At 48.5% G+C, this 13,152-nt stretch overlaps 1 protein-coding gene across 14 annotated transcripts in view; it reads right to left on the minus strand.

The window, feature by feature from the left end:
- Positions 1-6,911: 6,911 nt before the first annotated feature.
- The window catches only part of ZNF532 (zinc finger protein 532), a 93,696-nt gene continuing 87,455 nt past the window's right edge, over positions 6,912-13,152 (minus strand). For all 14 annotated transcript variants that reach the window (XM_081149355.1, XM_081149358.1, XM_081149354.1 and 11 more), the window contains 3 exons: positions 13,028-13,140; positions 10,441-10,588; positions 6,912-8,864 (listed from right to left, as the gene is read on the minus strand). In XM_081149355.1, the coding sequence (XP_081005481.1) occupies positions 8,373-8,864; positions 10,441-10,588; positions 13,028-13,140 (753 nt within the window). In that variant the 3' untranslated portion in view covers positions 6,912-8,372. The remainder of the gene's footprint in view (positions 8,865-10,440; positions 10,589-13,027; positions 13,141-13,152) is intronic.

Below are 13,152 nucleotides of genomic sequence, written 5' to 3' on the forward strand. Positions count from 1 at the left end.
AGGACGTCTTTCCAGAGGCCAGTAAGCTTATGTCAGGAGTGATAAGTGCCAGGAAGAAAAATCACACAGCACAAGGAAGGGGAGAGTGGGGAGCAGGGAGGGGGTGTGCTGTTGGGGGGGGCGCACGTTCCAGCAAGGTGACCCAGAAGCAGGTGACCTCTGAGCCAACCGGAAATGAGTGAGAAAAGTCCATCTGAGAATTACAACTTAAGGAAGAGCATTGAAGGCAGAGGGAACAGCCAGTGCCAGGTCCCGGGAAGGGAATGTGCGGAGTGTATTAAAGGGACAACCAGAATGGAGGGGTAGGAGGTGAGGCTGGTGAGGTGACGGGGTCGGGGTGGAAGGCCTGCTGGGGTCTCGTGGTTATTGACAGGACTCGCTTCGGCTTATCTTGGCGAGCCTCTCCTGCAGCAACTGTACTGTCAGGCTGCTGGGACGGCGTCTGGAAGTCCCACTGTGACCCAAGCGGGTCCCGCGGTTCCTTGAAAGCAGACGCGGGCAGAGAGGCTGAGGAAGGTCCTCATTGTTTCCTCCCACATCTTGGCCCCTTCTCCTTCCTGACCAGCAAGTACAATTCACAAGGTAATGCTCCATCTGGAACCACCATGACCATGGCCACCGTGTCGCCAGAATGAATAAACTTTAACTGCGCCTGCCTCTTTGGATCATCTGCTGGGGAGTCCAAGCAGGAGCACCGTTTTGGCCAAGCACTGACCATCTCACGTCTGAGGTTAGGCTGTCAGGGGTCAGGGAGCGTGACCTTCCGGCTTCCAGAGCAGGAGACAAGGTCCATTCTTTTTTTTTTTAATCCTTACCAGAGAATATATTTTTTATTGATTTTTTTACAGAAAGGGGAAGGAGGGTGAGAAAGAGAGAGCAACGTCAATGTGAGAGAGAAGCATCGCTCAGTGGCCTCCAATCCAAGCCCCAACCAGGGACTGAACCCAGAACCTAGGTACTTGCCCTGACCGAGAATCACACCCACAACCTTTCGATGTTCCAGCCGAGAGACATGATGTTCCAACCAACTGAGCCACACTGGCCAGGGCCAGGTCCGTTTCCTGCCGAGAGCCTTACAGTGACAGATTCTGCAGCACTGGCAGGGATCAGATGCTAAACGTGTAGCAGGATAGTAAGAAGCTAGGGAAGCCCCTGGGCACATGGATGGGGAAACTGAGGCAGGAAAATTAAATGCGGCCAAACAGTTCGGGCAGCTTGCAGCCAGCTTGAGAACCGAAAGACCTTGTCTTTCCCAGCCAAGGACACGTGCGGGCAAATGGTTCATACCCTCCTCCCTGACCAGAGAACACACAGCTCAAACCCCCCTGGCCTGGGAAATGGAGAACAAAGACCCGATTAGTGCCATTTGTGCCAGCCAGACCCTGGGACAGAGAAAGTTGGGGAACAAATAACAAAAACCCCACTAAAGCCAGACAGACCCAAGATAAAAGTAAAACAGTAAAACAGACCAAAGAATTATCCAAGACTCCCCTAGACACTCATTTTAATGCGTCAGCATATTAAAAATGCACCTGGAAACTGATGACTTTTCGACTGAAACCCTCTCCTGAGATTCTCGCTTGCAGAGAGAAACAAATGGATAAAAAGCCTCAGGACAGAGACTCAATGCCGGCTCGCCCTAGAGCATGCCCATGCCCCTTTGTGTGCCCCTTTGTGGGCATGAACTTTTTATTTCTTCCTAATTTCTAAGGGTCCCCGTGAGACTTGCAACCAGGGGAACAGTGAGCAGTGGCGGCTCGACCCAGGCTCACCCCCTGACCCTGTCTCCACGATCCCCTTTTCTCTGATTCCCAGTGAGCTAAGGCAGCCCCCCCAGGCTCACTTCTTTCCTATAACATTTCTAGGGAGCCGAAGCAGAGGGCCGCCTAGGCTCTCCCCTGGGGTTCCCTCTACCCTAATTTCTTCCTTTGTTTCATTGCCCCCAGGGTACTCTCTAACCCATCTGGACTCGTGTTGCGAAATCCTTCCTGCACGAAGTCAAGGACCCACACACTACAGGCCGGCCTGAGGCAGACCTGCTCCAGGCTGGACCCTGTCCAGTAACAAACTGACAAAATCAAGAAAAATGCCATTGCTCCGACTTAGGGACACATCTTCTGCCCTTTCCGAGAGAGAGTGGTTCCCTTTGACACACGTAGCTCTGCTTTCCCTGACTCTTGCCGACATCCCACCATCCTCTCCGACCAGCTGGCCTATGCCTTCCTTGTTCTGTTTCATCAAATAAGTGACACGTAGGCCTGGCCGGTGTGGCTCAGTAGGCTGAGCATGTCCCGGGCACCAGAAGGTCGCAGGTTCAATTCCGGGTCAAGGCACATGCCTGGGTTGTAGGCTCATTCCCCGGTGGTGTGCAGGAGGCAGTCGATCGATGTTTCACTATCACATGGATGTTTCTCTCTCTCTCTCCCCCTCTCCCTTCTCTCTCTAAAAATCAATTTTAAAAAAAAATTTTTTAAATAAATAAATGATGTGTATTCTCCAGAAATAACCAATCCAATTAAACTTGACTAGACCTGAAGGTCAGAAAATCAACCTCGGTCTAAACCCACATCTTCTGGAACCGATTTGGAGGTGCAACATGGTGGATCGGATTCTAGGGCTCCCCTAGATAAAAATACACAGTCCTGCAAAGTACTGTGTTTGAAACAGACTTGCCTTGGTGGTGTAACTCACCACTGCAACTGGAAGGAGAGCCCTGGGATAGGAGCATGCAAAAAGCAGCCCAGCAAATTGAATAATCAGTCCCTTTAATGCTACAAAACATTATAAATAGTGCTGCTTGGAGTCAGAACTAACCTCATAGGTTGAATTTAGAAACTAGCAAAGAATGTTTTCTGGGAAATGCTCTTCTGTTTCCCTAAGTAAAACATAGCCACTAGGGAAAGGGTGTAATTCCAGGATAAACCTGGTGAGGCAATTAGAAAGGAAAGATAACTGTGGGATGCAGAGTGCCCTGTTTCAGCTCACGACCTGCCTTTAGGGGGTAAAACGCATGTCGGCAAGAAGACAGGTGTAGAGCAGACACTTCTGAAAGCGTGTGCTAGGCATCTGCGACCATCACGGTGTCTCCCACCTGGTGCCCTAGATCCGTCACGCATCCCTCTGTCCTGCTCTGTGTCCTGCTCGCCCACACTACAGACTGTTTCTGGGCCTTCCCTGTCCTGTAGCTTCTGTTTGGCTTTGGCCAGTGGGAGGTGCCAGCGGGAAACCTTTGAGAGTGAGGGCACAGCCTCCCTGTCATTTCCCTCCCACACCCTCCTTGCCTCACTGGGGCTCTGGCTCTTATGAAGAGGCCCCAGTCCACGGCTCCAGCTCTGCCCCTGAGGGTGGCGATGGCTCCCCAGATTTCCAGGCCATGGCTCTGTATATAGCCCCCTCCTTGATTTCTTTAAAGGTAAATCTTTTCTAGTGGGCTGTTTGTGTCCTGCTAAGACCCGAATTCATACAGGATCTAACACTGGGCACCCGCAGATCTACCTTTCCAACTAGGGCAGTTAATGTGAATGAACAAACTCCGGGGAAAACACAGGCTAAGATGATGGGAGTTTCATCAGCCAGTGAATTGAGCCTTTTTCTAAAATAACACGTTCGCCAAAACCCACAGGGACAGTAGGGAGGGGAAGTAGATGTGGAAGGGGAACGTTGTCTCCAGTTCAGCCTCACACCCAAACCATGGGGATGGAGGCCGGGCTACTCAGATAGGTGGTTTGGGGCAATGGTGACTACAGAGTAACAACTGGCTAGCCCAGGGCTTCTGGTAGCTGGAAAAGAGGCTCCTTGCAGAGACATAAGTTCACATTGTCATATCTCAAAGGTTTATGATGACCTCTGTTGGGGTGTGAGATTTATAATTTCAAAAAGAAACCTAAGTAACCAGGAAGGTTCAAGTGTCCATTTAAGCAAAGAATGAATCGTGCATGAGTAGGAGCCGTTCTTAAAGTAATTTAGGTTTTCTAGGTTCTAAGGTGTGTGCTTACAATTAGGAGCTGCAATACGGAGCCCTTACAGCATCCGGTGCGTGTGTGTGTGTCTGTGTGTTTGTGACTAAGTGGCGCAGATAGCATTCCACATTTGACACGCCCCTCCATCTTCAGACCATTTTTAGGATGAATAATTCTTTTAAGCCGTATTTTATTTTACAAAATTCTTCGCTTTTGCTTCTCCCCTCCCAAGTATGCATGTTAAAGAGATCACAGCATGATGAATATATGAATATGAAATAGTAATATCTTAAGACTTGGCCAGTTTTCAAGAGATTTCTCCGTTGGTCAGTGATCCTGGAATGCACCTCACTAGCCCACAGAACCTGGGAGACGCGCCCGCCAGTGCTTGGGGCGGGACAGTCAGTCATTCTTTGGAATACTTTCTGCAGGAGTGAGGAATCTGCAGAAAACGTGTCTGGGAGGAAGAAGTGGCCTATGCCACGTAGCCTAGGTCTACGTTCTCCTGTTTCTCGCTGTGTCTTTATTGCCTTGCTGGCATTCTTTATGGCAGCACCGTTACTCCATGATTGATAAAATCATCCACCCACACTCCTTCAACCAAAAACACATCTCCTATGTGTATCTGAAGTGCAAGCTTCACCAGACCTAGCTCTAATTTTGACTTTCGCATATCTAAGTAGTAATGTAAGCCTTGAAAAAGTCTAAGGAATCACCTAGATTTGAACTTCCAGACATCCTCCTTGCTCCTGTCTCCCACAGCATGAAACCCTCTCGATGCTACTGAGATGCCACCTGCAACTGCACCCTCCCCAAGGCCACTCCCACCCCCAGGTCAGTCCTCATGCCCGTGTGTTAGCACCGCTGCCACCTTATTCCTGTGATGGTCACTCATGCTGCTCACATATTCCCAGCTTTCTACCTTCTAGATTGTCCTTCCTGGCCTCCTTGAGATTATGTGGGACATGTGACTGGTCTGGGCCAATGAGTTGTGAAAAGTGACACCTGCCAGTTCCGGGCCAAAGCATTTAATTGCCCTTCCCCTCTGCCACAGTAACGATGGTGAGGCGGGGTAAGGGGACAAGCAGAGTTGGAGCAGTGTTTCCAGTCAACCCACAAGGGACAAGGAATGTGAGCAGGAAATACGTCTTGTTATAAACCATGAAGATTTAGGGTTGTGCCTGGCCGGGCGTGGCTCAGCAGTTGAGCGTCTGCCTAGGGTCCAGGAGATCGCGGTTTGATTCCCAGTCAGGGCCCATGCCCGGGTTTCTGGCTCGATCCCCAGTCGGGGGCGTGCAGGAGGCAGCCGATCAATGACTCATCATTGATGTTTCTCTCTCTCTCCCTTTCTCTTTCTGAAATCAATAAAGAAATATTTAAAAACCAAAAAAAATTTAGGGTTGTAACCACAGCGTAACCTAATCTCCCACCATCCATCCTAAACACTGCCACTGGTTAATCTGGTTACGTAACTCTCCTGTCCAAAGAACTCACCTCTATTGGAGCACAGACTCCTTAGTCCAGCGTCCAAGGCTTTCTGCAACCTGGCCTGAGCCTACCTGGCAGCATCAGCAAGTCTTCCCCACCAAACAGGGGAAATGAGCTTCCTAAGAACCCATGAAGCAAGCCCCAGGGTTCTCCCTTTGGCCTGATTACAAATGCCCACACTTAGGGCTCAACGGGTAGAATTCACAAGTCCCAATGTGGGTGTTTGCTCAGCATGCATGTGAAACAAAGAACTCATGACTGGTTAGGGGCCAGGAATTTTCTGCAATGGCCTCTCTCAATTCTGTTCCCTTTCTGGCACTCCTATTAAACTTGTTAGATCTTCTCATTTGGTCAGGGTTTTTTTTGCTTGTTTTTAATGTATCTTTATGGATTTCAGAGAGAGGAAGGGAGAGGGAGAAAGATGGAAATGTCAATGATGAGAGTCATTGATCGGCTGCCTCCTGCAGGCCCCCGACTGGGGATCGAGCCCACAACCCGGGCATGTGCCCTGACCAGGAATTGAACCGCGATCTCCTGGATCCTAGGTCACTGCTCAACTGCTGAGCCACGCGGGGCCGAGCTCATTTGGTCGTTCTGGACTTCTAATGTCTTTCATACATTTCATCTCATCTCTGTGCTGTATTCTCGGTAATTTCTTCATGATCTATCTTCCGGTTCACCAATTTTCCCTTCAGTTGAACCATCCAGTTCTCCTCACAGGGTAGCAGCATCCTGTGCTGTTTTTCGACTCTGGGTTTCAAGTCTTCGTTTTGGACCCCTGCCCATTTTTAAAAGCTTCCTTGGAGGCTCAACTAGGCATTTAATAGATGCCGATTTCCTACTGCCAAGCATTTCTGGGTACGTAAGAAAGTAGATCGACTTCCAGGTTATCTTAGAAAAGCCATAGTGCCACAAACAAAAATTCTAGTTTCGTGTTTTGCACATACTTTTTATTTGTTGAGTAAATGAATATTTGCCAATATGTACATAAACACATAGAGCGAGCACTAGAGGTTTAGAGCAAGAGTATGGGTTCTGATACGCAAAGCCACTGACCAGCTGTGAGGGCTTAGGGAAAGAATGTAATCGGAGCTCAGCTTCCTCAACTGTGAAACTAGGCCAGTAAGACCCGTGCAGCTCACCACACAGGCTTATTGCAAGGTTCCAGTGCAGAAACATGTGGAAGTCCTATGAACACAACTCAGAGCGATACAAGTATAAATATGACAAGTAACAGCAATTGAATTTCAAGTTGAGGAGTAATCATGCCCTCGGGTTACACCCATGTCCCGATGGAGTCAACAAGAAAGTGACACAATAGCCGATCGCTAATGAGAACGAATATATGCCATCCTTCTGAGTGGGAAGATCCTGCAGTGGCCTGCAGCCTGTCCCTGAAACGAATCACTTCCTAAACTTCATGACGATGTCACAGTCCCACCATCAATAACGCTCTCACAGAAGCACAGGGCCAAATGTCCCACGTTTATTTACATATGAAATGTGTTTAGTACAGTTCTGATGGATGCAGTGCATACACCGCACAGCAGCAGCAAGACCTTTCTGAGGAACCGAACGTTGACTACAGTATATCATGCAAGTATCTATATATACACAAAATAATTTTTCTTAAAAAAAAAAAAAAAAGTACAAAACATGTTCAGGGATAAATACAAGATATAAAATGGCAAAGAAAACACAAAACAAAAACCAAAAAATAGAACTCTCCCAGAGAACTATAAACGGAAGGGACAGAAAAGGACCTCTGCTCTGCTTCCACCGAGCAGAACCCACCAGTAAATGTACTTATTGAAATGAGCGAACGAACCCAGGCGGCTCGGGCTGGTCTCGCGGCCGGCTGCACGCGTCGGTTGGTGGGCCGAGGTGTGCGTCCCAACTCTAAGTACCAGGACATTTGGCAGTAGCACCCAGAACAGGAACGCCAACTCTTTAGACAGCAAAGGGTTACGTCGACTAGGATGTTTGTCTTCCTGTCAAGAGCCGGAGAAATACTTGATATCTTTAGTTGTGTCTTTATAATAGTTAATAAATTACACGACAAAAATTTGACTATAGAAATCTATTGGTCTAACTATGTATTTGTAACTTCTACAGTAGTCCAGCCCTTTCGTAACTTTATCTCCTTGTGCTCTTGGAGTCAGCCTTGCGAGTCGGACCAGACGACCACCAGCCCTCGTTCTGACTCTCGGACAGACACCCTTCTTCCCCAGGCGATGAAATCAAGGACACCCTCCTCCGTCACCGGCTTGCCGGCCTACGCGTTTTATTCACCTGCAAGGCTGCCGCTTTAAACACCGTCTGGCATGGCCTGGAGGATGCCACACGCCGCCGGAGCGCGCTGGCGTGGGAAACGCGCGCCCCGGACTAGAGCAGGCACGTTGAGGGTAGTGCTAAGACACTTAGAAGTCCCCAGGTGTTCTGAGACCCGCGATCACCTACAATTTATGTAGTGAATTCTAAAAATTAAAAACACTAAAAAAGGCATTATCTTAGCCTGTAATTAGTTAACCCTTTTAAATCCATAACATACAAAATGGTTTATTTGAATTCAGGAACTGCTCGTTACTAAGAACTCTGTTTTGAAGGAACGCTACAAAAAGAAAAATTCTAAACCCCCCCAAAAAAAACCAAACTCAAAACATTTTCTACTAAATACTGATACAAACATGTAACAAAGAGTATAAAAAGTTATTCATTTAAATATATACAAACTCTTTTAAACTCAAATACTGTTTTAATACTTATCGAGGATATACACGACGGGGTGAGGAGGGGACGCTGAAAGAGAATATATTGCAACAGCCTAGACGGTACTGTTAACTCTATTATACTGCAAACTTTCTGTAACAAAAATGTCCTTTTATTCCAATGTGGACAGGGATCTCCCCTGTGGAAGGTCTGTGGCTATTTCTCAGCTGAGCTCACCCTTTTGGATTTAATGAAGGCCATGCCGTGTGTCCGCATGTGGGCGTTTAAGGCAGCTTCCGTTTCGAACGTTTTTGCGCACACTTTGCACTTTCTGTCGGACACGGCGCCGTCGGCTGCCTCGTGCTCGGGGCTGGGCTTGTTCTGCTGGTTCTCCTCCCCGGCCCCGTTCTGCTGGGACACGGGCTGAGGCTCTTTCAGCTTGTGCACGATGAACAGGTGCCGGGACAGGGACACATGCGACGTGTAGCAGAGGCCACACTCCCGGCACTGGTAGGAGGAGCCATCGGACTTGTGTTGCGGGATGTGTTCGTGGAACTGGAGCAGATTTTCGGTGGTGAAGCCACACACGGCACACTTGTGAACCTTAAAAACATTTATCTTGAGCTTTTTCAGCGGCTGAGTAATCGCTCCCCTGGGAGGTCTGAACTCTAAAACTGGTTCTTCCAGCTTCCGCTTGGGACTGGGAACCTATGAGAGAAACACACACACAACTGAAAGCCGTTCTGCTGGATGGGTGACAAGCGACCAGCTCCCTCGGGCTCTAGAGCTGCCGGGGAAACGTGTTCTGTGAGCTTCGGGATGGGGGTTTTGTCACAGCTGCGTGTCTGCCACCCCACCCGAGGCTCAGGCCTTTCATTTCTCCACAAATCTGAGTTCCTGTGTCACCAGGCAGCACTCCAGCCCAGGGGCCCAGCAGGGCACAAACAAGTCCCTGCCTTCATGGAAGGCAGGCTCCAATGGAGCGTGACAAGCAGCAACCCAGGGGCCAATCTACAGTGTCACACACAGGAAAACAAAGCAGCGTGGGAGAGGAGGGGTGGGGGGTAGGTTACACATGGCGTGATAGTGACATCTGAACAGAGGCCTGTTCCAGGAGGATGAGCCATCCAGCCACATGGGGGAAAGGGCCCAGGCAGCTGTGCACGCAAAGGCCTGAGGTAGGGCCTGGGCCTGAGGCTGGAGCAGGGTGGCCAGGTGAGAGCAGAGGTGAGGCCAGGGAGAAGCAGGGGTGGCTGGACTGGCAAACACCTGTGGGAGAGGAAACGCCAGGGATCTTGCCTTTTCTGTGACTAAGATGGAGAATCCCTGGAAGATACAGTAACTGCCGTTTCCTGCCCACTCACCTTCCCCATACCCCTTCCCCAACAGGCCATGCCTTTCTCCTAACTTTCCAGCTTTCTAGATCTGACCCACCTCAAATCCCCTCATTTCTCAATCCCCAAAAATCCAAGCCAAAGGGAGACTCCCTCCTCTCAGCTCCATGGCCCAACTTTTCTGCCCTGTTCACAGGGAGCCTCTCATACACCCTGACCTGAAGCTGCCCCTCCACCCCCATTCTTTAATTCCCCCTCCCGCTCCCCTTTGGACATCATTTGATGGGAAGGATCACAATCTAATGTGACATTAGTCTAACTTGTATTTTGATTGGCCTTGACTCAATGATTAACTCCTTGAAAACACACGCAGGGTTCACCAGGCACACTTCAGACACAGCACAGTGCCAAGGCAGCAGGACCCCTTAAAGGTCTGCTGAACTGCTGGTCGCTCTAAGAGTGCTTGGCACACACACGCCTTGTACAGTGGTTAATATATATACTGTGGTCTGATCCAAGCTCACTATCCACTGACATAAGAATAAGGCATGAATTCGCCATTTTATCTCCTATCATTACAAAGAGAAGCAAAAAGGAACCACAACCCTTACTAGGGCCCTATCACAACCGCTATGTTGCCAGGGGGAAATAACCCAGCTTTATGGATCACCTCTTCTGGCTAAGAGGCAATTTCTGAGTCAACATCAAATTTTAAATTTATCTGTGTAGGTAGATCCCTAAAGCTATTTCTGGAAGGACACAGAAGAAACTTAACAAAGGTTACCTTTTAGGAGCACGGGGCAAGGTCAGGGTGGGTGCAGAGGGAGACTATTATTTTATACCTTTGTGCATGGTCTGAATTTTCTAAATTGTGTAACTGTGTAAAATTTTAAATGAAAAAAGCAAGTCAACACCATTCCACTGCAAAGAGAACGTCCACAATGTCTGACCTTGGCGTCTTCTTTTATTTCTGCTTCCTCCTCGTTGGTGGCTTCTGTCATTTCTTTCAAGTCGGGATCCTTAATACCGTGCATGAGCTGGATGTGCTTCTCCAGCATCAGCCGCTTGGTGAAGGTCCGCCTGGAGTCTGGGCAGTGCCTGTGGAGCCGAAGACAAGGACATAACCTGCTTGCTGAAAAGTAACTCACGGGGGTCACGGTCACGGCAGAAAGACCTCCACCGCCACCAGTACACTGAGAGGGGGCGAGACGGTCTGTGTGAACACCGACACTCCGAAGGGAAGCAGCAATAATGCTATAATCCATAGTTTCCAATTTGTATAAAAAACTTTGGCAGCTTTTCTTTTCAAGGCTTGGTTAAAAGTATCACTTAATTCCTAATTCTAGATGGCTTCCATTTTAAAATGGAGAATATTCAATTTCAAAAGTTTTCTTTACCACGACTCAGAGTTTGCTCAGAATTTATGTCATGAGAGACACTTTAACATGAGGAAAGCCCCTCCCTGGCTCCTTCATGCTGAGCTTCATAATTCCTGTCCACTCTGCCGTCACACAGAGAAGACAGTGTCTCGCCCAAATGCCTCATCAATGTGCCTGGTTAGAAGCCCAGCGCTCAAGTGCATGTGTTCATCCAGAGACTCAAATGCAGAAAACTATGAACAGATGCCCAAAGTAGGTCAAGTACTGAAAAGTTTTCATTTCATCTTATGCAAAAAGAGCCCTGTGAATTATGAACATAGTTTTTCTTTGGAAGATATGAATTTACTACTTTCTTAATAAAACAGGGCCAAAAAAAGTAATAATTAAAAAAAAAGAGTTAATGACCACAGTGATAATAAATGCTATGAGCCAGACATCAAGGCCACTGCGGTGAAGGGGATGAAAGGCGCTTGTGTCTCTGCATCTAAAAAGGCTCTTGTGGGCCCTGGCAGGTTGTTGAATGGTTAGAGCATCGGCCAGTGGACCCAAGGGTTGCAGGTTAGATTACTGGTCAAGGGCACGTACCTGGGTTGCAGGTTCTCCCCACTCTGGTTGGGCACATGTGGGAGGCAACCCAATCGATGTGTCTCTCTCACATCAATGTTCCTTCCTCTCTCTCTCTCTCTCTCTCTCCCTCCCCCCCCCACTCTCTGTTTGAAAAGCAATGGAAAGAAATATCCTTGAGTAATAAAAAAATTAAATAAATAAAAAAGCTCCCGTGGGTTTTATAATGATCATCCCCAAACTCAGCTGATTCCACGTTAGAGACCCTTCACCGGGGCAGCGATGGGAGCCGGCAGCTGGCACCCGGCACCTGGCACCAATACCAAGGAACACGTGAACTTAGCCTGACAGCCCTAGCATTTTCCTGCCTGACGGTGACTTCACAGACCCATCTATCACTTGAAGGATCACGCCACACCAGGCTTCTTTTTCATCTTCTTCCCAGCCCAGGGCCTTCCTTCTGAATTCTGATTCTTCCAATACAATCTCTACACACAGACTCTATGTACAGAAGGTTCTCATCTCTACAAAATCACCCTCAGCTTCAATGTCACCGAAGGAGAGTCTCGGTCCCTGTTTTCCTACCCAAGAAACTTTCCCCAACTGAGCTCCAGCAAAGTCCCACTGACCTGACGCCAACCTTCACAAGTCGTCAGAGCCACGTGGTACGCACATGCTACAGACCATATATGCGGCTTCCATGTCTTGCGGTTCTCTCTCTTTTATGAGAAGTGCCTTAAAGTAATTAACCTTGTTATAGCAACTCACTTCACGCAGGTTCTGTTTGAGTGTGTGATAAAGCTTTCTCACTAACAGTAATACAGTAAGTTCTGAGCGTCACACACTAAGTAGCTCATAACCATCCCGAGTGGCATTCACTGCGTGCTGGCCGCACAGTGCCACACCTTTGGTGTCTTAGCCAGTAGTGTGCAGAGGTAGGGCTGCCCTGCATTAGGTGGTAAACTACAGCCAAGGGCAAGCAGTCAGCCTAGGACTGACCCCAGGGTCCCTCTGAACCACTGAGTCAATCAAGGCGACAAATCAAAGTGCCCACGCCAGCAGCTCACTCCACCATGCACCTGCGACTCCATCACTTCTCCAAAACCCTAATAGAACAGACACAATGGGTAACAGCCAAGAACACAGGAACCTACACAGGTTATGCAAGAAATTGCTTCTTTCTAGTTTAATATTTTTAAAAATATGTTTTTATTGATTTTAAAGAGAGAGAAGAAGGGGGAGAGAGAGAAACATCAATGAGAGAGAAACATCAATCGGCTGCCTCCTGCACACCCCCTACTGGGGATCAAACCCAAAACCCAGGCATGTGCCCTGACCTGGAATCCAACCGGCAACCTCTGGTGCCTGGGAGGAAACCACCCACTGAGCCACATTGGCCAGGGCTCTAGTTTAATGTTTTTAAGTGTTACAGTCCAATCAAGAAACTGCATGTCAAAACAACAGAATATAATTAAATGAAATCCAGAAACTGTGGAACAGAGGATGGGAATGGAAAAGTAATGGTCACATGCAACACCTCGCTGGGATTCTGCTCAGTCCTGGGACTGCTCCCCCGTTAGAAACCACAACTTACGAGCAGGTATACACTTTCCTGATGCCTTTGTGCTTGATCCGGTTGTGCCGGCACAGGCTGTGTGACGAGCTGAAGGACTTGTCACACTGGCGGCACGGGTGCTTCTTCATTTGCTTTATTGATGA

Source organism: Miniopterus schreibersii (genome assembly GCF_964146895.1).
Source record: "Miniopterus schreibersii genome assembly, chromosome: 10".
In the NCBI taxonomy this organism is placed as follows: Eukaryota; Metazoa; Chordata; class Mammalia; order Chiroptera; family Miniopteridae; genus Miniopterus; species Miniopterus schreibersii.